This window comes from Bos taurus, chromosome 10 (genome assembly GCF_002263795.3).
Source record: "Bos taurus isolate L1 Dominette 01449 registration number 42190680 breed Hereford chromosome 10, ARS-UCD2.0, whole genome shotgun sequence".
In the NCBI taxonomy this organism is placed as follows: domain Eukaryota; kingdom Metazoa; phylum Chordata; class Mammalia; order Artiodactyla; family Bovidae; genus Bos; species Bos taurus.
In genome coordinates this window covers 5,051,892-5,073,263 of record NC_037337.1, presented here as the reverse complement: position 1 = coordinate 5,073,263, position 21,372 = coordinate 5,051,892, and the positions used below count along the sequence as shown (strand labels likewise).

The following is a 21,372-nucleotide window of genomic DNA, read 5'->3' as shown; positions in this document are numbered from 1 at the left end:
CCCAACCAAGTGAAGAGACACCTGGAAGATAGAGCAATATTATTCCTGGCTCCTGACACAGAGGTTGTTTAAGTACCTCAACTAGCATCATTAGGCTTTGTGAACTGCTTCATCGTTTTGCCAAGGAATGGTAGTGAAGATAGAAGATATTTTTGTAATTAATGTAGGCTTAAACTTACACTGGTTAGGTTTATAACTCTTATTGTATTATCCTCCATATCTGACTATAAGCTGATTATACATTGAATGAGGTTGTACATTCCTAAGGCCTAACAGGAAAAGAAAGAAACAGGCCTGGGTTTGAGTGTCTTTCTCTGCTTCATAGCTAAATAATTCGTAACCCTCTGAACTCTAGTTTCCCAATCTGTATAATGGAGATGATAATGCCTTCCTGATGATAAAATGCCTTCCTGATAGGGTAACTGTGAAAATTAAAGATGTATAGAAGTACTCACCGTGTTCTTAGCACAAAGTAGATTCTCTTGTACTAGCTTCCCTTCTTTCGCTTCTATTGTAGGTTATCCTATGTATTTGCTTTTCCAAACAAAGGTGGCTTTTCACTTTGACTTAAGGTTGAAATCTTCCCTACTACTCCCCTGAAATTTTCCCTACTACTCCCCAGTCTACTGTGGACCATAAAACATTTCCCTCTGTGCCCTCTGTTATGTGCTTATGGCCTTTGGATAATTTAAGAAGGTATGGAAGTTGGCAGCTTTGACAACAGTGAAATTTTGACCAAAGGAAATAAACTAATACTTATGTTATACAAGATACGTAAATTGTCAATGAAATGAAAAGGTAAAATAGGTTTAGCCTTAAAAGCTAAGGTTTAAGTCCTCTTAGAAAAAGCTAAGACACCCCCTCCCCCACTTAACCTCTTATCTTCTCACAATCCTTCAACAGGACTTCATTTTTTTTTTTTTTTTAACAGGACTTCATTGACTTAACTAGAGAAACCAGACCAAGGGCAAAGGATCGCAGTGGACTCTGTGTGATTGACCTGACAGGATCTGAGGAAGAAAATAGACCTATTGCCACTCTTGACTTGACTCTAGAACCTGTTGCTCCTTCCCAGAAAGAGCCAGCCAGTCTTCAAGCATGTGCCAGCCTCTGCAGCAAAGAGACAGTGGAAGGGTGGGTGGACAGAAGCTCTAGGCCTGCAGCACGGAGAGTTATCAACAGTGATCCTGTGGATTTGGACCTTTTGGAAGAAACAGCATTCGAAGGTCCCCAGCCACCCATGTCTATCAGTGGGGACTCTGTTTACCCAGTAGAGCCGAACTGTAGCTCAACCATATTCAAAGGTGACCTCAGCTTCTTGGCAAGCCTACAACCCTCTTCAAATATTCACTCCCTCCCCCAAACCAGCAATAATAGTAGCAGTAGCAATCAAAGGATACCCTTGCCATGCCCACAGCAAGATGTGCCATACCCACCACAAGCCTTGCCATGCCCACTGCAAGCCTTGCCATGCCCACTGCAAGCCTTGCCATGTCCACCTCGAGCCTCCTCATGCCCACCGCGAGCCTTGTCATGCCCATCACAAACCATGCAGTACCAGCTACAAACTTTGTCTCGCCTGCCTCAAGAAGAGCTGTGTCCTCCTCAAGACATGGCCTACCCTCAGAATGTGCCAGGCCCCCAGCAGGGTATGCCGAGTCCACCTCATGGTTCATCATGGCATCCTCAGCGCTCACTAAGCCCACCTCAACACTCACTGGGCCCACCTCAAGATGCACCAGCTCCACCTCAGAAGATATCATATCTGGAAGATGTGTCCCATCTACAGGATGTGCCACAGTCCCTGGAAGACATGCCACAGACACCACAAGATATGCCACAGTCATCAGGAGATATGCCACTGTCACCGGTCAGCATACCACAGTCACCAAGAGACATGCCACCATCTCTGGTCAGCATGCCACAGCCACCAGCAGATGTGTCACAGTCACCTGTCAACGCACCTCCATCACCAGGAGATGCGTCCCCGTCACCAGGAGATGTGCCGCCGTCACCAGGAGATGCGCCGCCGTCACCAGCAAGTGTACCGCATTCATCTAGAGAAGTCTCATGCTTATCAGGAGATGCCCTTCGTTCACCTGGGGACATGTCACGCTCATTGGTAGACATGCCACCCACAGTTGGACAGTTGGCTCATTTACCAAAAATCAGGCCTGCCTCTCCCCAGAATGACATACAGAACCATGACACCCCTATGGATGTCTCGGCTCCATCCTCTCCAAGCTCCTCTCCCAGCCCACAGTCCCCAGAGTTTGAGACTTCCTTAGAGAAAGTTCCTTGGCTCTCTGTCACAGAAAATCCAGCCAGAAAAGAGAGATCACTGTCAGAGCCTGTCAACCCCGGGTGTGCCCTGATACAGACACAGATACCGCAAGGCGGGTTGTACAACAGACCGTGCCTACATAGACTGAAGTACTTCTTACGACCTCCGGTGCATCACCTCTTCTTCCAGACACTAATACCAGATAAAGACACAAGAGAGGTGAGCTAACATGCCTTCCTTGGGGATCAAGTGTCCTTTGTACAGGCCTTGTATATGCTCCAGGGGGTCCACACATGAGAGAACAGGACCAGTTGAGTTTCACATTGTTAGAAATGTGCACTAAAGAACTGATGCCATCCCATGTAGAATCAGGTCCGGGTTCAAATTCAGCCTCACACTTAGAAACCAGCATTGGAGACATCACTTTTTGTAGTTCAGTCGCTAAGTCATGTCTGACTCTTTGTGACCCGATTGACTGCAGCGTGCCAGGCTCCTCTGTCCTCCACTATCTCCCGAAGTTTATTCTGATTCATGTTCATTGAGTAGGTGATGCTATCTAACCATCTTATCCTCTGGTGCCCCCTTCACCTTTTGCCTTCAGTCTTTCCCAGCATCAGGGTCTTTTCCAATGAGTCGACTCTTTGCATCAGGTGGCCAAAGCATTGGAGTTTCAGCTTCAGCATCAGTTCTTCCAATGAATATTCAGGACTGATTTCCTTTAGAATTGACTGGTTTGATCTCCTTGCAGTCCAAGGGACTTTCAATAATCTTCTCTAAGACCACAGTTCAAAAGCATCAGTTCTTTAGTGCTCAGCTTTCTTTGTGATCCAACTCTCACATCCATCCACGATTACCGGAAAAACCATAGCCTTGACTAGATGGACCTTTGTGGGCAAAGTAATGTCTCTGCTTTTTAATATGCTGTCTAGGTTGGTCATAGCTTTTCTTCCAAGGAAAAAGTGTCTTTTAATTTCACAGCTGCAGTCACCATCTGTAGTGATTTTGGAACCCCAGAAAATAAAGTCTGTCACTGTTTCCATTGTTTCCCCATCTATCTGCCTTGAAGTGATGGAACCAGATGCCATGATCTTGGTTTTTTGAATGTTGAGTCTTAAGTCAGTCATTAGGGAACTGCAAAAAAAAAAAAAAAATCACATCTACTAAGATGGCTCTAATAATATTTTTATTTAAATATAGTTGGTTTACAATATCATGTTAGTTTCAAGTGTATAGCAGAGTGATTCCATTATTTTTTCAGATTATACTCCATTATAGGTTTTCACAAGATGTTGAATATAATCCCCTATATAGGGGTTTCTATATAGAAAACCCTCCAATGTCCCCCTCCAATGCAGGGGACATTGGTTCAATCCCTGGGTGGGGAACTGATATCCCACATGCCATGGGGCAACTAAGCCCATGTGCTGCAACTCCTGAGCCCATATGCTGTAGAGCCCACATACCACAACTAGAGAGAAGCCCATGTGTTGCAACTAGAGAAGCTCATGCACTGCAACTAATAGGGGTTTCTATATAGAAGCCCCTAAAAGCCGGTTTCTAAGCTATATAGTAAATTCGCCCAGTAACTTCTTAGCCAGGCTCTATGCTGCCACTTCATTCCTTAATTAAGGACCTTAATTCCTCTGAGTCTTTCTCTTTAGCTCTAGAATGGGTCATAACGCCTGTATCATGTCATTGTTTGGCTTAAAGGTAAACACATAGACACATGAAGCAACCTCTCAGGGTTTATAGGAATGTTATATGAATAGTAGTTCCCCTTAAGGATAAGGGCATTAGAACAATTTATAAACCTTATCTAAAATTTGTAGAGCTCTCCATTTGTAGGCAAGATCAGTTCTGGGTGTTCTTTGGAAGGACTGATGCTGAGGCTGAAACTCCAGTACTTTGGCCACCTCATGCAAAGAGTCGACTCATTGGAAAAGACCCTGATGCTGGGAGGGATTGGGGTCAGGAGGAGAAGGGGACGACAGAGGATGAGATGGCTGGATGGCATCACTGACTCGATGGATATGAGTTTGAGTGAACTCTGGGAGTTGGTGATGGACAGGGAGGCCTGGCGTGCTGTGATTCGTGGGTTCGTAAAGAGTCGGACACAACTGAGCGACTGAACTGAACTGAATGAATAATACAGTTTCAAGATCATAAAGTGCATCACACGTAAAATAGTCACCAAAGCAAGATTTTTGTTCTTCTCTTGCTCTTAATTCTTGTTACATGCTATTTACAGTGTTGGTTTCTCATTAGTGAGATCAGAGGAGTTACACTCAGGTGGCTTGAGACATAAGAAAGCTAGCTGGACTTCTTTCCTCCAAAATGCTAACTGCCCTCTCCCTAGAAGGGCAATTCTGCTGCTGCTGCTGCTGCTGCTGCTGCTGCTGCTAAGTCACTTCAGTCGTGTCTGACCCTGTGCGACCCCATAGATGGCGGCCCACCAGGCTCCCTCGTCCCTGGGATTCTCCAGGCAAGAACACTGGAGTGGGTTGCCATTTCCTTCTCCAGTGCATGAAAGTGAAAAGTCAAAGTGAAGTCGCTCAGTCGTGTTCGACTTTTCACGACCCCATGGACTGCAGCCTACCAGGCTCCTCCGTCCATGGGATTTTCCAGGCAAGAGTACTGGAGTGGGGTGCCATCGCCTTCTCCAAGAAGGACAATTCTAGCCATCACTATTTTACTGTTACACATAAACTGTCAAAATTTTGTCTGGTATTTCAAAATTAATGCTTATTCTCAGATTTTGAAATGCTTGCTTGCTTAGTATAAAACATTTTAAAGTATATAATGTTAAAAAATAATTACCCACATGATGTTATCAATCAGCATTTATTAATATTAATAGTTGGGTATATTTCCTTCCTTTTGGCCTTTTTGTAGGCACTTTAAATTTTTTAATAACTGGGAGTTTTAACAAAAATATATTTATTATTGTTGGTTTTGTTGTTTGTAGAGAGTATGAATGTAGAGGGTAGCACTGAAGTAATAGCACCATATGAAACCAACTTCTGTCGCATGACAAGTACTTTCTCTCTAAATCTGTTTCCTTATGTATGAAATAGGAATAATAATAACATGTATTTCTCAGAGTTGTGAGAATTAAGTGAGAATGAATTAGATGTTAAAAAAATTATTGTTATTATACTATTCCCATATCAGACATTTGTTTTTCTTCTGATTATTTGTCTATTACAGAAAAAGTGAAAAATATAAAGGTACATACAGAGGAAAAAGTATCCATCATTTCACCACCTAGATAATGGAAAGTTTTTTCATACACTCTCAGTCTTTATGTGCATACTGTTTGAGGGTAGGGGCAAGGGGTGAAGCAGCTTAATATTTACTGTTGACTAAAAAAAAAAATCAACAGAATTAAATTCTTCTAACAATAAAACATATTTAAAACATCTTTCTTCATCTTTTTGTTTTAGTATCTGATATAGTATCATAACTACCCCTAAATATCTTACCACCCTCACTTCAGAAGCAACTTAGGCTAGCTCTTGATTCTTGTACTTTCCTTTCTATGCTATATTTTAGTAGATGAAGTCATGTTTACATGTAGAACTTTGAATTCTTATTTAACTTAATATAAGCATTTCCCATATCATTAGAAGTTTTTTAGATAAGGCTTTCCAATCTCAGTTTTTCTAATTATGAATATTTCAAATGCTGTCTTCAACTTTTTCTAGGACCTCTTGCATTTTTGTCTATAGAAACCTATCCTAATTTATTTTCTTTTTATCTCTACAGAACAAGGGTCAAAAATTAGAACCTATCCCTCATCGAAGATTAAGGATGGTAACAAACACCATTGAAGAAAATTTCCCCTTGGGGACTGTGCAGTTTTTGATGGACTTTGTGTCACCCCAGCATTACCCGCCCCGAGAAATTGTGGCTCACATCATCCAGAAAATCCTGCTCAGTGGCTCTGAGACTTTGGATGTTCTAAAGGAGGCCTACATGCTTCTCATGAAAATTCAACAGTATGAACCTTGGCTTTTGGCAAATCTTTTAGGGAACCTGGACTCAGGGCACAATTTTCTCTTGCCTAAGATTTATTCAACTAAACATTAGAGAGGGTGACAGTATATTAATATTATTTGGATTGCAAGTGACAGGAAACTCAATCCAAACTGGCTTTAACAAATGATAAAAGAGAACTTAATGACCCATGTTACTAAAAACCTAGAAACCTAGGAGTAAGATGTGACTTAGTTCAGCTCCAAAATGGTTACCAATATCCATTTTTCAGCTGTACTTTGCTTTTGTTTCTAGGCTTCATATGGTGGCTTTCTCAGACACTCTTAATACAAGAGAGCATCCATTTCCTTTATAATCACGTTAGAGTTCTGAAATTGAGTTTTACAAATTTTAATTGGCATGATATAAGACATGAGTCTGTCTTTGAGCCAGTCATGTGAACTGTGGGACAGAATATCATGATCAGTTCAACATGCTTCATAAGCTTCATCCCAGGGTCCTAATGGGTGAAAGCCACTGGGCTAAGAGTAATAGTTGATTTCTTCAAGGCAAATTTGGAGTGCTAATGCCTCCCAAAAGAGAAGTAGATATTAGGTAGCCAGCAAAAGAAAATGAAGTTCCACTTCCCTCAGAGACATGGGTGGGAAAGAGGGTGGGCAAGAACACTGAGGATAAGAAGAGGCTTCTTGCTTCTGTCGTCTTCTATTGTTTCTATTGTCTTCCAGATCCCATCCTTCCTTCCACTGAAATCTCCAGAATTCTAACTGCTATCACTTGACTTTCAGGCTACATCCAGCTAATGCCAAGACAGTGGAGTGGGACTGGAAGCTTCTCGCTTATGTCATGGAGGAAGAGGTAACAACAGTTTGCATGCAGAAGTCTTTTGCAGAGGAAGTTTTAACTAGAAACAAAAGTGACAGTAAATCTGGTAGTACAGTCTTTGCCATTTAGCAAGACTTCTTTTAGCTTTTACTCCACAGATCCAGACCAAAATATTTTTATTGAGACGGTATGTGCTGTCTTCCAATTCGAGATTGAATATACTCATTTATCCCTCCCCTTCTTAAGATTTCACTTAAAATAACAGTAAATGAATAGAAGTTATGAACCTATGGCACTGAAAATAAGGGGAAAGATAACAGATTTGAATGAAGACTGGAAAAGCTAAAGGAAATGTAAAAGTGATGACTGATGAAGCTAGGCAGCAAAAGCTACAGGCTAGAACACAGGCTTGCCAAAAAGGAAGGAAATCTGCCCTTTAGAACAGAGAATTTTTGGACTTCTTCTATGGGCTTCGCTGGTGGCTCAGAGGGTAAAACGTCTGCCTGCAGTGTGGGAGACCTGGGTTTGATCCCTGGGTCGGGAAGATCCCCTGGAGAAGGAAATGGCAACCCCCTCCAGTACTCTTGCCTGGAGAATCCCATGGACAAAGGAACCTGGTAGGCTGCAGTCCTACCAGAGCCTGGTAGGCTGGTATCGCAAAGAGTCGGACACGACTGAGCGACTGAGCGACTTCGCTTTCACTTTCTTTCAGTGTAGAGTTGGTGCTCCAGAGAAAAGTCTACATCCTGACCTTTAGAGATCCCTGAGCTTAATTGCCAGCTTTCTGTCTACTTACCCAAAAGAACATGGATGGAACAAATTATTGTCAATTTAGAATTCTGTAGTCAACCAAGATATTGATCAAGTGTGAGGCTAGAATAAAGACATTTCCAGACATGTACAAGCTTGAAAAAATATTTTCAAAAGAATATACCCCATTTCATAGGTTACTTGAAGATATGCATACAAAGAATAGGGGAGAAATCAAAAGAGAAAGAGGCATAGGATCCAAAAGACACTGGATCTAATCCAGAAGTATAAGAAAGAGAAGTCCTGAGATTACCACAAATAGTAGACCTAAAGTCACTCCAGATTGGTGCAAAAAAACAGGGCTTTAAGAAAAGGATGATCTGGGAAATAACCACCAAGATGGTAGACGAGGACACTCCAGGCCCTTGTTCCCCAATGGAGACACCAACTTAACAACAATATGTGGACCAGAATACCTTTGTGAAAACTCTAGAAACCAGTTGAGACGTTGCAGTACCCAGGCCAAAGCATAACCAAGAAGGGACTCCATTAAAAGGAGTAGGAACGTTTTTGGTATTTTTGTGTGTCCATGCCCTTCCCTGTACCCAGCCTAGCACAACGCTACTGGGAGGAAATCTCCCACACCCTGGCTTCCCTCTTGGGATGGAAACAAAGGAGAGAACATCAAGTCCAGTGTTCTGGCTTGTTATGGGGATAGTTTTTGTCTCACCTGACTCAGAACACTATTGAAAACCCTGGCTTAGTTTTCTGGCTGAAAAAAAAGATGAGCACTGCAGCATTTTAGAGCTTCAGAGAGTATGCATTTCCATAAACAGGTACTGGAGGAGTAAGAGACTGTCAGCTCTTGAGAAGAAACAAGGGCAAGCTGCTTGGGGAGTTAAGACAGATAAAAGCATACACACAAGCTCAGAGAAAACACATCTCCAGAAAAGTTCTGAGAGCACTGAGAACCTTTAGCCAGATTGATTGTTAAGGGCCTTGCCCTGCATGAACTCAGTGCATAAAGACTGGGAAAGTTGGTTGTTTTTTTCAAATGTTTAAATCTCAAAAGAAGATTACAAGGCACACAAAGAAACAGGGAAGTGTGGCCCAATCAAAAAAGTGAAATAAAGTTCCAGAAAGTGACCCTAAAGAAATACAAATCTCTCAACTTCCTGAGAAAGAATTTTTTAAAACCATCTTAAAGATGCTCAAGGAGCTAAAAGAGAACACAAACAAAATGAAGGAGGAAAATGATGCATGGACAAAATGAGAATATTAAATTTTTAAACTGTAGATAATATATTCTGGAGCTGAAAAGTGTAATAACAGAATTGAAAATTTCTCTAGAGGAGTTCAACAACAGTCTTGATCAGGCAGGAGGAAAACATATCAGTGAACATGAAGAAAGGTCTTTGAAATCATTGAGACAGAGGATCAAAAAGAAAACTGAAGAAAATTGATGAGCACCTGTGGGACTATGGTGCATCATTACGTGTACGGACCACATGTACATTATGGGAGTTCCAGAGAAGGAATAGAGGCGGGCAGAGAGCCCAATGACCAAAGAACCTCCCAACTCTGAGGAGAGAAATAGACACACAGACTCATGAAGGTTAACACCAGTGAGGATAAACCAAGGAGACTCACAGCAAGAAACATTATAATCAACTGTCCAAAGTCAGACTTAAAAGCAGCAAGGAAAAAGTGAATTATCACATATAAGTGAGTCTGTATAAGTCTCTCAGCAAATTCTCAGTGAAGCCATGTAGGTCAGAAGGTAATGGGATGATGTATTCAAAGTTCTAAAAGAAAAAAGCTGTCAACCAAGAATACCATATCTGGCAAAACTTGCCTTCAAGAAATGAGAATGAGCAGCAGGAGAGAAGTGACACATTGATACAAGATCCTCAATAAGATTTCTCATCAGAAATGAGGCCAGAAGGTAGTGGGGTGATATATTTGAAGTGCTAAAGAAGAAAACTCAACCAAGATTCCTGTATCCAACAAAACTGTCCCTCAAAAATGAGGGAGAGGTAAAGAAACTCCCAGATAAACAAAAGCTGAGGGAATTCATTCCCACTAGTCCTACTCAGCAGGAAACGCTGAAGGAAGTCCTGCAGGGTAAAATGAAACACTAAACAGTAACTTGAAGACATATGAAGAAATAGACGTTAGTAAAGATAAATACATGGGCAATTATAAAAACTATTATGACAGTGATTTGTAACTCTACATTGGCTATCTATAATGTATTAAGTGACTAACACTTTTTTAAATTATTAATCTAAAAGCTAGTGTTATTTAACTTTGTAACTCCACATTGTATTTTCTACATAATTTGAAAGATTGAAAAGAACTGAAAAGAATTATTGAACCTCCCTGGTGGTCCAGTGGTTAAGAATCTGCCAGCCAATGAAGGGGGCACAGGTTCCATCCCTGGGCTGGGAAGATCCCACATGCCATGGGGCAACTAAGCCCTTGTGTCACAACTACTGAGCCCGTGCTCTAGAGCCTGCAAGCCATAACTACTGAAGCCCACGCGTCCTGGAGAGCATGCTCTGCAACAAGAGAAGTCGTCACCCACACATCGAAACTAGAGAGTAGCCCCCACTTGCAGCAACTGGAGAAAGCCTGAGCTCAACAGTGAAGACCCAGAGTAGCCAAAACTAAATAAATAAACCAAAATTTTTTTAAAGAATTATTAGTTTATTTTTGGTCACAATAAAGAGCTGAGCTTTTGTGTGTTATTGAAGTGAACCTAGTATAAATTCAAAGTATGATAATTTTAGAATGTTAAATGTAATCCCCATGGTAACCACAAGGATACTAGCTATAGAATGTACAGAAAAGGAAATTAGAAAAGAATGTAAGCATTTCATTACAAAAAAAAAATCAACTAAAGGCAAAAGACAATAATGTAGGAAATGAGGGACCAAAAAACTATAAGGCATTTAGAAAACAAATAGAACAAGGCCAGAATTAAGTCTCTCTTTATCAGTAAAAGGAAACCAACAAATGCCTGCCTGGCTTTGGTAAGGTTCGGGTGATCACCATGTAAATCATGAGGAGACTGAGACTCGGAGCAGTAAGTTAAATAAGGAATGGGGCTGAGTTTCAAACAAACAAATAAATCAGGTCTCTGCATCACCAAAGCCCATGCTCTTTACCTGCACTAGCTGGGCTTCAGCAATTAGGATCATTTCACCTGTAACAAAAAACCCAGCTCAGAGTTGCTTAAACAACAGACTGTACATCAGCTCATGTTACTAGAAGTTTGGCAGTCAGATGAAGATCATGGTGGTTTGACCTAGCAGCTTAGCAGTCATTTTTCTGTCTCTCTGTTCAGATATACACAGCTTAGGGCCTATCCTGAGAGTGGGGTTCATCACTGAGGTTCAGTGAGAGAAAGACTGACTTTTCAAGCTCTAGGATTGCCTTGTTTGCCCTGTTTTGTAATGACCTAGGTTGCTTGCTCTCTCCCACAGGCTTCTCTTTTAGATACAGACACACTTGTTGACTCATGCATCTTCCCTTGACTTGGTATTTATGAGAGCCCAGTGCTCAGTGTCCAGGAGACTGAGAGCAAATACTTATTTACTCATTTTTTTCTCCCCAAGGGACAAAACCTGCCCGGGCGAGTCTTCTTTCTGCGTTATGTAGTACAGACCCTGGAAGACGATTTCCAGCAGATCCTGAGGAAGCAGCGACAGCACCTGCAGCAAGCCATCGCAAGCACTGTGCTGTCCTGTGACAAGCAACCCCACAATGTCAGGTAATCAGCCATCTGAAGCCTGGGATGACAAGAGTCATCAAGTCCGGAGAACACAACAGGTGGATGAGATTGTCTAGTAACTAGATAATGTAACAGGGATAGTTATTATTACTATAAAAGTGAAAGTGTTAGCCGCTCAGTCATGTCTGACTCTTTGCAACCCCATGGACTCTAACCCACCAGGCTCCTCTGTCCATGGGATTCTGCAGGTAAGAATACTAGAGTGGGTTGCCATTCCCTTCTCCAGGGGATCTTCCTGGCCCTGGGATCAAACCCAGGTCTGCTGCATTGCAGGCAGATATATAGACAGTCCTAGAAAAAAAAGCCTCAATACCAACTCTGTGTCAGGTGCCAAAACTTGTGTGGTTTTTCCTCCTGAGACCATCAGACTTCCTTTAATCTATTTCAGTATTGTTCAGACAGCCTCAGGAGATACAGTGGAAAACATGAACTTGTGTAAAACTTCACAGCTGCTATAAGCCTAAATTTATTTCCACCCCTGTGAGTAACCCAGGATAAACCTCATTTGTCACTACTACTTTCTGAGAACTCTTTTATGATAATAGGTTACATGGAACAAGACACAATAAGGGAGCAAACACATGTTTTTAAAAATAAAATCTTCCACTGTTTCCACTGTTTCCCCATCTATTTCCCATGAAGTGATGGGACCAGATGCCATGATCTTAGTTTTCTGAATGTTGAGCTTTAAGCCAACTTTTTCATTCTCCACTTTCACTTTCATCAGGAGACTTTTTAGTTCCTCTTCACTTTCTGCCATAAGGGTGGTGTCATCTGCATATCTGAAGTTATTGATATTTCTCCCGGCAATCTTGATTCCAGCTTGTGCTTCTTCCAGTCCAGCGTTTCTCATGATGTACTCTGCATAGAAGTTAAATAAGCAGGGTGACAATATACAGCCTTGAAGTACTCCTTTTCCTATTTGGAACCAGTCTGTTGTTCCATGTCCAGTCCTAACTGTTGCTTCCTGACCTGCATATAGGTTTCTCAAGAGGCAGGTCAGGTGGTCTGGTTCCCATCTCTTTCAGAGTTTTCCACAGTTTATTGTGATCCACACAGTCAAAGGCTTTGGCATAGTCAATAAAGCAGAAATAGATTTTTTCTGGAACTCTTTTGCTTTTTCAATGATCCAGAGGATGTTGGCAGTTTGATCTCTGGTTCCTCTGCCTTTTCTAAAACCAGCTTGAACATCTGGAAGTTCACGGTTCACATACTGCTGAAGCTTGGCTTGGAGAATTTTGAGCATTACTTTACTAGCATGTGAGATGAGTGCAATTGTGCAGTAGTCTGAGCATTCTTTGGCATTGCCTTTCTTTGGGACTGGAATGAAAACTGACCTTTTCCAGTCCTGTGGCCACTGCTGAGTTTTCCAAATTTGCTGGCATATTGAGTGCAGCACTTTCACATCATCATCTTTTAGGATTTGCAATAGCTCAACTAGCTTTGTTGAGCCATCACCTCCACTAGCTTTGTTCGTAGTGATGCTTTCTAAGTCCCACTTGACTTCACATTCCAGGATGTCTGGCTCTAGGTGAGTGATCACACCATCGTGATTATCTGGGTTGTGAAGATCTTTTTTGTACAATTCTTCTGTGTATTCTTGCCACCTCTTCTTAATACCTTCTGCTTCTGTTAGGTCTATACCATTTCTGTCCTTTATTGAGCCCATCTTTGCATGAAATGTTCCCTTGGTATCTCTGATTTTCTTGAAGAGATCTCTAGTCTTTCCCATTCTGTTGTTTTCCTCTATTTCTTTGCATTGATCACTGAGGAAGGCTTTCGTATCTTTCCTTGCTATTCTTTGGAACTCTGCATTCAGATGCTTATATCTTTCCTTTTCTCCTTTGCTTCTCACTTCTTTTCTTTTCACAACTACTTGTAAGGCCTCCTCAGACAGCCATTTTGCTTTTTTGCATTTCTTTTCCATGGGGATGGTCTTGATCCCTATCTCTTGTACAATGTCACGAACCTCCATCCATAGTTCATCAGGTACTGTATCTATCAGATCTAGTCCCTTAAATCTATTTCACACTTCCACTGTGTAATCATAAGGAATTTTATTTTGGTCATAGCTGAATGGTCTAGTGGTTTTCCCTGTTTCTTCAATTTAAGTCTGAATATGGCAATAAGGAGTTCATGATCTGAGCCACAGTCAGCTCCCGGTCTTGTTTTTGCTGACTGTATAGAGTTTCTCCATCTTTAGGTGCAAAGAATATAATCAGTCTGATTTCGGTGTTGACCATCTGGTGATGTCCATGTGTAGAGTCTTTTCTTGTGTTATTGGAAGAGGGGTTTGCCATGACCAGTGCGTTCTCTTGGCAAAACTCTATTAGCCTTTGCCCTGCTTCATTCTGTATTCCAAGGCCAAATTTGCCTGTTACCCCAGGTGTTTCTTGACTTTCTACTTTTGCATCCCAGACCCCTATAATGAAAAGGACATCTTTTTTAGGTTTCCAGTGGTCATGTATGGATGTGAGAGTTGGACTGTGAAGAAAGCTGAGTGCTGAAGAATTGATGCTGTTAAACTGTGCTGTTGGAGAATACTCTTGAGAGTCCCTTGGACTGCAAGAAGATCCAACCAGTCCATTCTAAAGGAGATCAGTCCTGGGTGTTCTTTGGAAGGACTGATGCTAAAGCTGAAACTCCAGTACTTTGGCCACCTCATGCGAAGAGTTGACTCATTGGAAAAGAACCTGATGCTGGGAGAGATTGGGGGTAGGAGGAGAAGGGGACGACCAAGGATGAGATGGCTGGATGGCATCACTGACTCAATGGACATGAGTTTGAGTGAACTCCTGGGGTTGGTGATGGACAGGGAGGCCTGGTATGCTGCGATTCATGGAGTTGCAAAGGGTCGGACACGACTGAGCAACTGAACTGAATTGAACTGTTTTGAGAAATCTTTTATGATAATAGGTTACATGGAACAAGATACAATAAGGTAGCAACACATGTTTTTTCTGTAAAATCAGGGCTAAAGCTTCTGGAAGCTTCAGAGTGGGAAACTACCATATCCTTATAAAAGTAGGGGGAAATGTGGTTTCTAGGGTAGGGATCTCAGACTAGAATTTTCATCCTGGAACTACCCCCTTCTTTTGCTTCTTTTGGAAACCGTTCTCTTCATCACTGAGATTTTTGTCAGTCATATACATTCTCATATGTTCTTGCATATTTGTTAAGAATAGTTTTCACAGGCCAATATGGGATATTGACTTATAATTCCTTTAATTAAAAAAGAAGGACATTTTATTATGTTTTTGAGTATCAGCCAGCTGGGAAAATTGAGGGCAGAAGGAAAAGAGGGCGTCAAAGGATGAGATGGCTGGATGGCATCACCGATTCAGTGGACATGAACTTCGGCAAACTTTGGAAGATGATGAGGGCTAGGGAGGCCTGGCGTGCTGCAGTCCATGGGGTCTCAAAGAGTCACACAACTGGGCGACTGAGCAATAACAATGACAACGGCTTTTTCTCCCTAGGTTTGCCTGCTTCCATCCATTTCCGTGGATGTAGCATTTTATGTAAAGTTTAAATGTTAATTATAGGGGTAGAAAATCAGTAAGTAGAGAAACTACAAGAGCACAGGATAGCGTAACTGGGTGTAAAATTGAAAAACTTTTAAAAGAGAGTGGTGGTTAAGTCAGTCTCCATGTGGCCCCTTAAGGGATTTTCTTTTCTTTTTAACTGTGCATACAAAGAGTAATCTAGTTCTACACAATTTAGGAAATATAGTTGTCGCCAGATGACCTCACCCACATTTTCTTTTCCCACAGGGGTAACTGCTTTCAACTCTTTCATTTAAGAGATTCCTTGGATTTAACTTCTTCATGGCTGAGTAACTTGCCTGTGTTGCTGATGTTTTATTGTTCAGTTCACTACAGTCGCTCAGTCGTGTCCAACTCTTTGCAACACCATGGACTGCAGCACACCAGGCCTCCCTGTCCATCACCAACTCCCGGACTTTACTCAAACTCGTGTCCATTGAGTTGGTGATGCCATCCAACCATCTCATCCTCTGTTGTCCCCTTCTCTTGCCTCCAATCCCTCCCAGCATCAGAGTCTTTTCAAATGAGTCAGCTCTTCACATCAGGTGGCCAAAGTATTGGAGTTTCAGCTTCAGCATCAGTCCTTCCAATGAACCCTCAGGACTGATCTCCTTTAGGATGGACTGGTTGAATCTCCTTGCTTGTCCACTGTTAGCTGTAATTGACTATTATTGACTATTGACTCCTCACCTGAAAATGAGGAGTTAGCTCTTTTTACTCTCTCCCTCTTCACACACACACACACACACACACACACACACACTTCCCAGCCCCCACACCATAATATAGCTGAATCAGAATTTTGTTTAGATCAGTATTTGATGTTCTGATCACTATAACTGTGTGCTAGTCAGAGTTGAGCCCAGTACTAAACTTGATTACTTTTCCTTCCACTCATAACTTTTTGTTTTCCTCAGAGTTAATAATTGCCTCATTTTTAGTTTCCTCCTATTCTTTTGTATATCAGAAGTCAACCACAGATTCTCTGCCGTTTGATTTAAATATCCTGTCAAGATGTTTGTTCACACTTATGAGGTTCTTCTTTAAGGTCTGTGGTAGAGTACTTTGACCTCCTTTAACCTGGATTGGCTGTCCTCTTTGCCAAGTCTCTATCATAAATGTGAAATTCCCTTCACCTGTTCCCAGTGTTGGATGTGTTTCATATCTTTTCTTTCTTGGTTTACTCCCTTGTTTTGATGGATCAGTCTCCAGTAGCTTCTTAGAAAGGTATGTGGGAAGTAAAATTTGAGTTTTTGTATGTCTGAAAATATCTTTATCTTCCACACATTGATTGATGTGAGTATAGATATTTAGGTTACAAATAACTTTTCTACAGAATATTAAAGGAAATTTTCCAAATTTCCCACTGTCTTCTAGCTTCTTGCTGTGAAGAAGCCATAGGCTACTCTGATTACTAATTCTTTGTATGCGCTTTGATTTTTTTCTCTGGATGTTTGCAGAATCTTCTTTTTTCCCAATATACTTGTTTTAGGTCTATATTCATCTGTTATGCTGGACATTCAGTGGGCCATTTCATATCCTTCATTTCTGGAAAATAGAGTTTTCATTGCTGTTACCATATTTTTAATTTCCAAGAGCTCTTTTACTTTTTCTTTAAATGTTCCTTTTTAAACTTAGTAAATAGGAATCTGTTCTTGTCTTTTTCTTTCATGGATCTGTGTCTTTTCATATCTTTGATGTTACTAATAATAGCTTTTGTTTTTGTTACTTTTCTGTATAATGTCTGTTTTCTCCAAGTTGCTCTTTTGAGGAGAGAGACGGGTTGGTTTGGGTTTTTTTGCCTTAATCTCTTCTGTTAGAATATGTCCATAGATGTTTGGAAAAATCTGGTGCTCTATTCTTGTTTAAGGGCAAAAAGCTGATGTGTTCACAGCTGATGGAAGCTCTGAATACAGGTAAGGACTTGTCACTTCTGAAAGACAGGTGTGGGAAGATGGCGAGGATCTCTGCTCTGAGCACGCGCAGGTCCACTTACCGCCCCTGTTTCTGCTTTGATGCCTTTGTTTCCCAGCTGTGCCTGATATCCTAGTCCAGAGACCCTGTTTATCTCTCCACAGAGTTAACCTGTAGTCTTCAGGGTTGGAAAAGAAGATCTAGGGCTCTAAAAGTTTCTTAAACAGATTATAAACCATTTATTTTTAAATTTACCCTCGTTTATCCTAACTTCATGGAAACCTTGTACTGCCTTTTAAATAGGATTAAATAGGATTACTCTTCTCTGCTGGTGGCTTAGGACTCAGCTTCCTCAATTCTGCCAAGTCAGTTCAAATGTATCCCTTTGCCAAAGGCATAGAGTTAGATTAAACATCATCTAAATATGACACTTGCCTGATTTACTTAGCTAATTGGTTACTCTGAATTTTGTAATCAGCATCTCTTACCTCACCCCTTCAATCAAAGGCTAGGACCTTGACAGTTACCTACAGCTAACCACACATCCATCCTCTATCACTCACTTTTACACCTTTTTGCATCCAAAGTAATTGGCATCCCAACTGTTCATTATTTTTTTTTAATGTAGTTTATTGCATCTATATGTGTTCCTATGAAGTATATATTTTTATTCTAGTTCCTTTTAGCTGTTTATAAGAGTATCATGCTGTATGTAATCAATTGGTACTTTTATTTCACTTAATATTATAGTATACTAAAATTTGTCCATATTGTTACCTATCCACTGTAGCTTATTCATTTCCACTACTATATAATATTCTGTTTTATGAAATACTCATTTTCCTTCCAGCTTCCAGATTTTTACCATTATTATCTGCCTTCCTTTTTTTCCCTTCTTTGTGGATTTTTAAAACATTATTTACTATTAGTGAGATTTTAGAAGGCAACAAAATTAGATGTGGCCTATATGAGAAGCTTTTATCTCACAAATGCTGAGCGCCTACACCCTGTATAAAGTATGACTGCACTGAACATACTCTAAACTTTGGTTCAGTTCAGTTCATTCCCTCAGTCGTGTCTGACTCTTTGCGACCCCATGAATCACAGCACGCCAGGCCTCCATGTCCATCACCAACTCCCGGAGTTCACTCAAACTCACGTCCATTGAGTCGGTGATGCCATCCAGCCATCTCATCCTCTGTCATCCCCTTTTCCTCCTGCCTCCAATCCCTCCCAGCATCAGAGTCTTTTCCAATGAGTCAACTCTTCGCATGAGGTGGCCAAAATACTGGAGTTTCAGCTTTAGCATCATTCCTTCCAAAGAACACCCAGGACTGATCTCCTTTAGAATGGACTGGTTGGATCTCCTTGTAGTCCAAGGGACTCTCAAGAGTCTTCTCCAACACCACAGTTTAAAAGCATCAATTCTTCGGCACTCAGCTTTCTTCACAGTCCAACTCTCACATCCATACATGACCACTGGAAAAACCATAGCCTTGACTAGCAGACCTTTGTTGGCAAAGTAATGTCTCTGCTTTTGAATATGGTATCTAGGTTGGTCATAACTTTCCTTCCAAGGAGTAAGCACTTTTTAATTTCATGGCGGCAGTCACCATCTGCAGTGATTTTGGAGCCCAAAAAAATAAAGTCTGACACTTTGTTTATTAGCCTAATAATAGAAAGCCAACAAGATTGTCTAATCCAACTTTCTGCTTTGTCAAGGCGTGTTCCTGGTCAGGAAGCCACAGATAGTACTCTTTAACCTTGGAGGTACCTTTCAATAATTCTAACTTAAAGAAAAATGTTGACATTTTACTTATCTTTTGTAACCTTCCTGCAATTAAATGCAGGGTTTCCATTAGACTTGTAAAATATTGAAAATAGCCTAAGGGCTCCTCTCTGTTGCCTTTAGGGAAATCTAGGTGTCTAGGAGACCATGTTAAAGTTGCAGTTCTGAGCACCCTAACAGTAAGACAGAAATTTAAACTTTTTCTTTCTTATCTTTTTCTCCATTGCAGGGATGTCATCAAGTGGTTGATCAGAGCAGTAACTGAAGACAGATTAATCCAGCCCCCAAATGAGAATCAAACCTCTCCAGGAAAAGGAATCTTGAAGACCAGCAGTAGCCACCCTTCTTCCCAACCTAACCTGACAAAGAACGCCAATCAGCTGTAAGGAGCGGACAGAAGTTATCTTTCCTAGAGCTCTGGGGTTTACTGTGTTGGAGACTAGCACCACTCTCTACAAGCAGTTTCCCCAAAATTAACAGCTCTTATAACATAGGCTGATTCTTACTAAAAACTACCTTATTTTGACTAAAGGCTAAGTTCCTAATTCCAGAGGTAAAACAAAAGCAGATACTTTCCCCCTAGATGAACAGGACTTCACTAAATGAATTCACCAGCTGAAGTGGAGCAAAAGCTGAACAACCGTGCCCTCCCCTTCCTAGATTCCCAGGGACAATACAGGATCATGGGCAGTGGGCATTCTAGCAGTCTCTAATCCTCAAGGGCCTGGGTCTCTTTCCTCCAGTCCTGGAAGAAGAACAGCAGTTCAACCTGCAGGCTCCAACAGGTTGTAACAGCAGTGGCTCAGACCAGATCAGGTCCCATTCCCTCAGCCTGCACTGGAAAGAAATTCTGGCATTTCTTCTATGGAATTAAAAGTGGTCGTGGCATTTTTGGGGAAATGCCAGGATTTCATGGGCTGGAGCTGCCCTTGTACAAGTAACCTGCTATTCTATGTCAGTTATGTTTTTTAAAAAGCCAGTTAAACTTGATATTTCAAATACAGCATTTGTGCCTAAATTCACAGTGCTATAATTTAGTTGCACTGATCGGATTCTTAAATAAGTACTATGGATTTTAACTAATCTAGGAGACAATCGTGTATCTAAAGGGAGTATGTTTTGGAACGATGAAGCGTTTGCTTGGGCAGAGTGGGGAAGGTCCTAAAGTAGGAAAATAAGATTATGTAAGAACCCCAGGATATAGACCAAGAGAGAGGCAGACACTGTTTCTTAAGAGAAAGCTAATATAATAATAGTAATTATAAGTAGATATTAGAAGAATAAAATTAGAGTCCTTGAAAATCAATTTATCATCATCTTAACAACAATAGGCACTGCTGTTTACCATTAACTAGTGCCTATATGCCAGATCTGTTACTCAGCACAACTTTATGAAATAGGTGGTGTTATGTCCCCTTTTTTGAGATGAGAGAGTTTTGACTCAGAGCAGTTTAGTAATTTGTCAAAAATTGAATAGCTTGTCATTGCAGAGCCAGAATCTCATCTGACTCTGGTCTACCTATTGTGTCCCCGGCTGCAGATTTTCTGCAAACAGAGCCCCTCTTTGCCTCACAAATAACGGCACACATTAGAAAAGGCCAGCTTCAGGTGAGGCTCACCTTCTGAGGGGCTGCTCAGATTCCTTCCTTCAGCCTGGGTCTCTCCCACAGTTAGGTCTGATGGGAGAGCGGGTCACGTTTCACCAGTTGAAATTCTGACACTGAACTTAGGTAAAGATTGTTGTAAAGGAACCAGTAACAGGAGAAAACTACGTAGTAAATTTGTATTTTCTCCTATCAAAGAAATTCAGATAATTGTTAGTCATTCTGGAGCTGTTTCTTCATCTGTAGAATATAGAATTTTTAGGTTAGATATCCTTAAAGTTCTCTAGATCCTTAAGATTATATGTTCCTAGGGACTTCCTTGGCAGTCTAGTGGTTGGGACACCATGCTTCCATTGCAGGGGCAGATTGAGGAAGGTTCTAGAGGTTTGATCCCTGGTTAGGAAACTAAGATCCCACTTGCCTTGTGGCATGGCCAAATTTTTTTTTTTAAATAATTAGATAAGCAACAAGAACTCTATTTTTAAAAAGATTGTATGTTTCTATTTTCAAATTTAAAAGCAGCTTGCTTTTGCAGCGCAACCCCAGGTTCTGAGAGGTTGATAGTATGATCTGGCAAAAGGGATTCAGGTAGGTGAAATTGCTAATAAAAGCATGCTGATGCTTGAGTAGTTCTCCCTGACCTAGTGTGTGCTTTACAAGAGCCTTTAGTACACTGGCGGGCACCTCATCCCAGCCAGCAGGGACCCTCCCGCTCATTTATGTTCTGTGTTCTGGACTCAGGATTATATGCCAGCTCCAGAGGATGCTGTCTATCGCTGTAGAGGTGGACAGGACCCCCACATGCAGCTCCAATAAAATTGCTGAAATGATGTTTGGGTTTGTGCTGGACATTCCTGAGAGGAGTCAGAGGT

General features: G+C 41.2%; 1 protein-coding gene across 2 annotated transcripts in view; it reads left to right on the top strand.

Annotated features, from left to right (window-relative positions):
• SIMC1 (SUMO interacting motifs containing 1) overlaps window positions 1-21,372 on the top strand; it is an 83,664-nt gene that overhangs the window by 36,207 nt on the left and 26,085 nt on the right. The window contains exons 2-7 of one of the 2 annotated variants that reach the window (XM_002690410.6): window positions 932-2,503; window positions 6,050-6,282; window positions 7,066-7,135; window positions 11,473-11,627; window positions 19,126-19,278; window positions 21,242-21,370. In XM_002690410.6, coding sequence (XP_002690456.2) covers window positions 932-2,503; window positions 6,050-6,282; window positions 7,066-7,135; window positions 11,473-11,627; window positions 19,126-19,278; window positions 21,242-21,370 — 2,312 coding nt within the window. Of the gene's footprint in view, window positions 1-931; window positions 2,504-6,049; window positions 6,283-7,065; window positions 7,136-10,560; window positions 10,941-11,472; window positions 11,628-19,125; window positions 19,279-21,241; window positions 21,371-21,372 lie in introns of those variants that run through there. The other variant, XM_059890731.1, reaches the window with a different exon arrangement.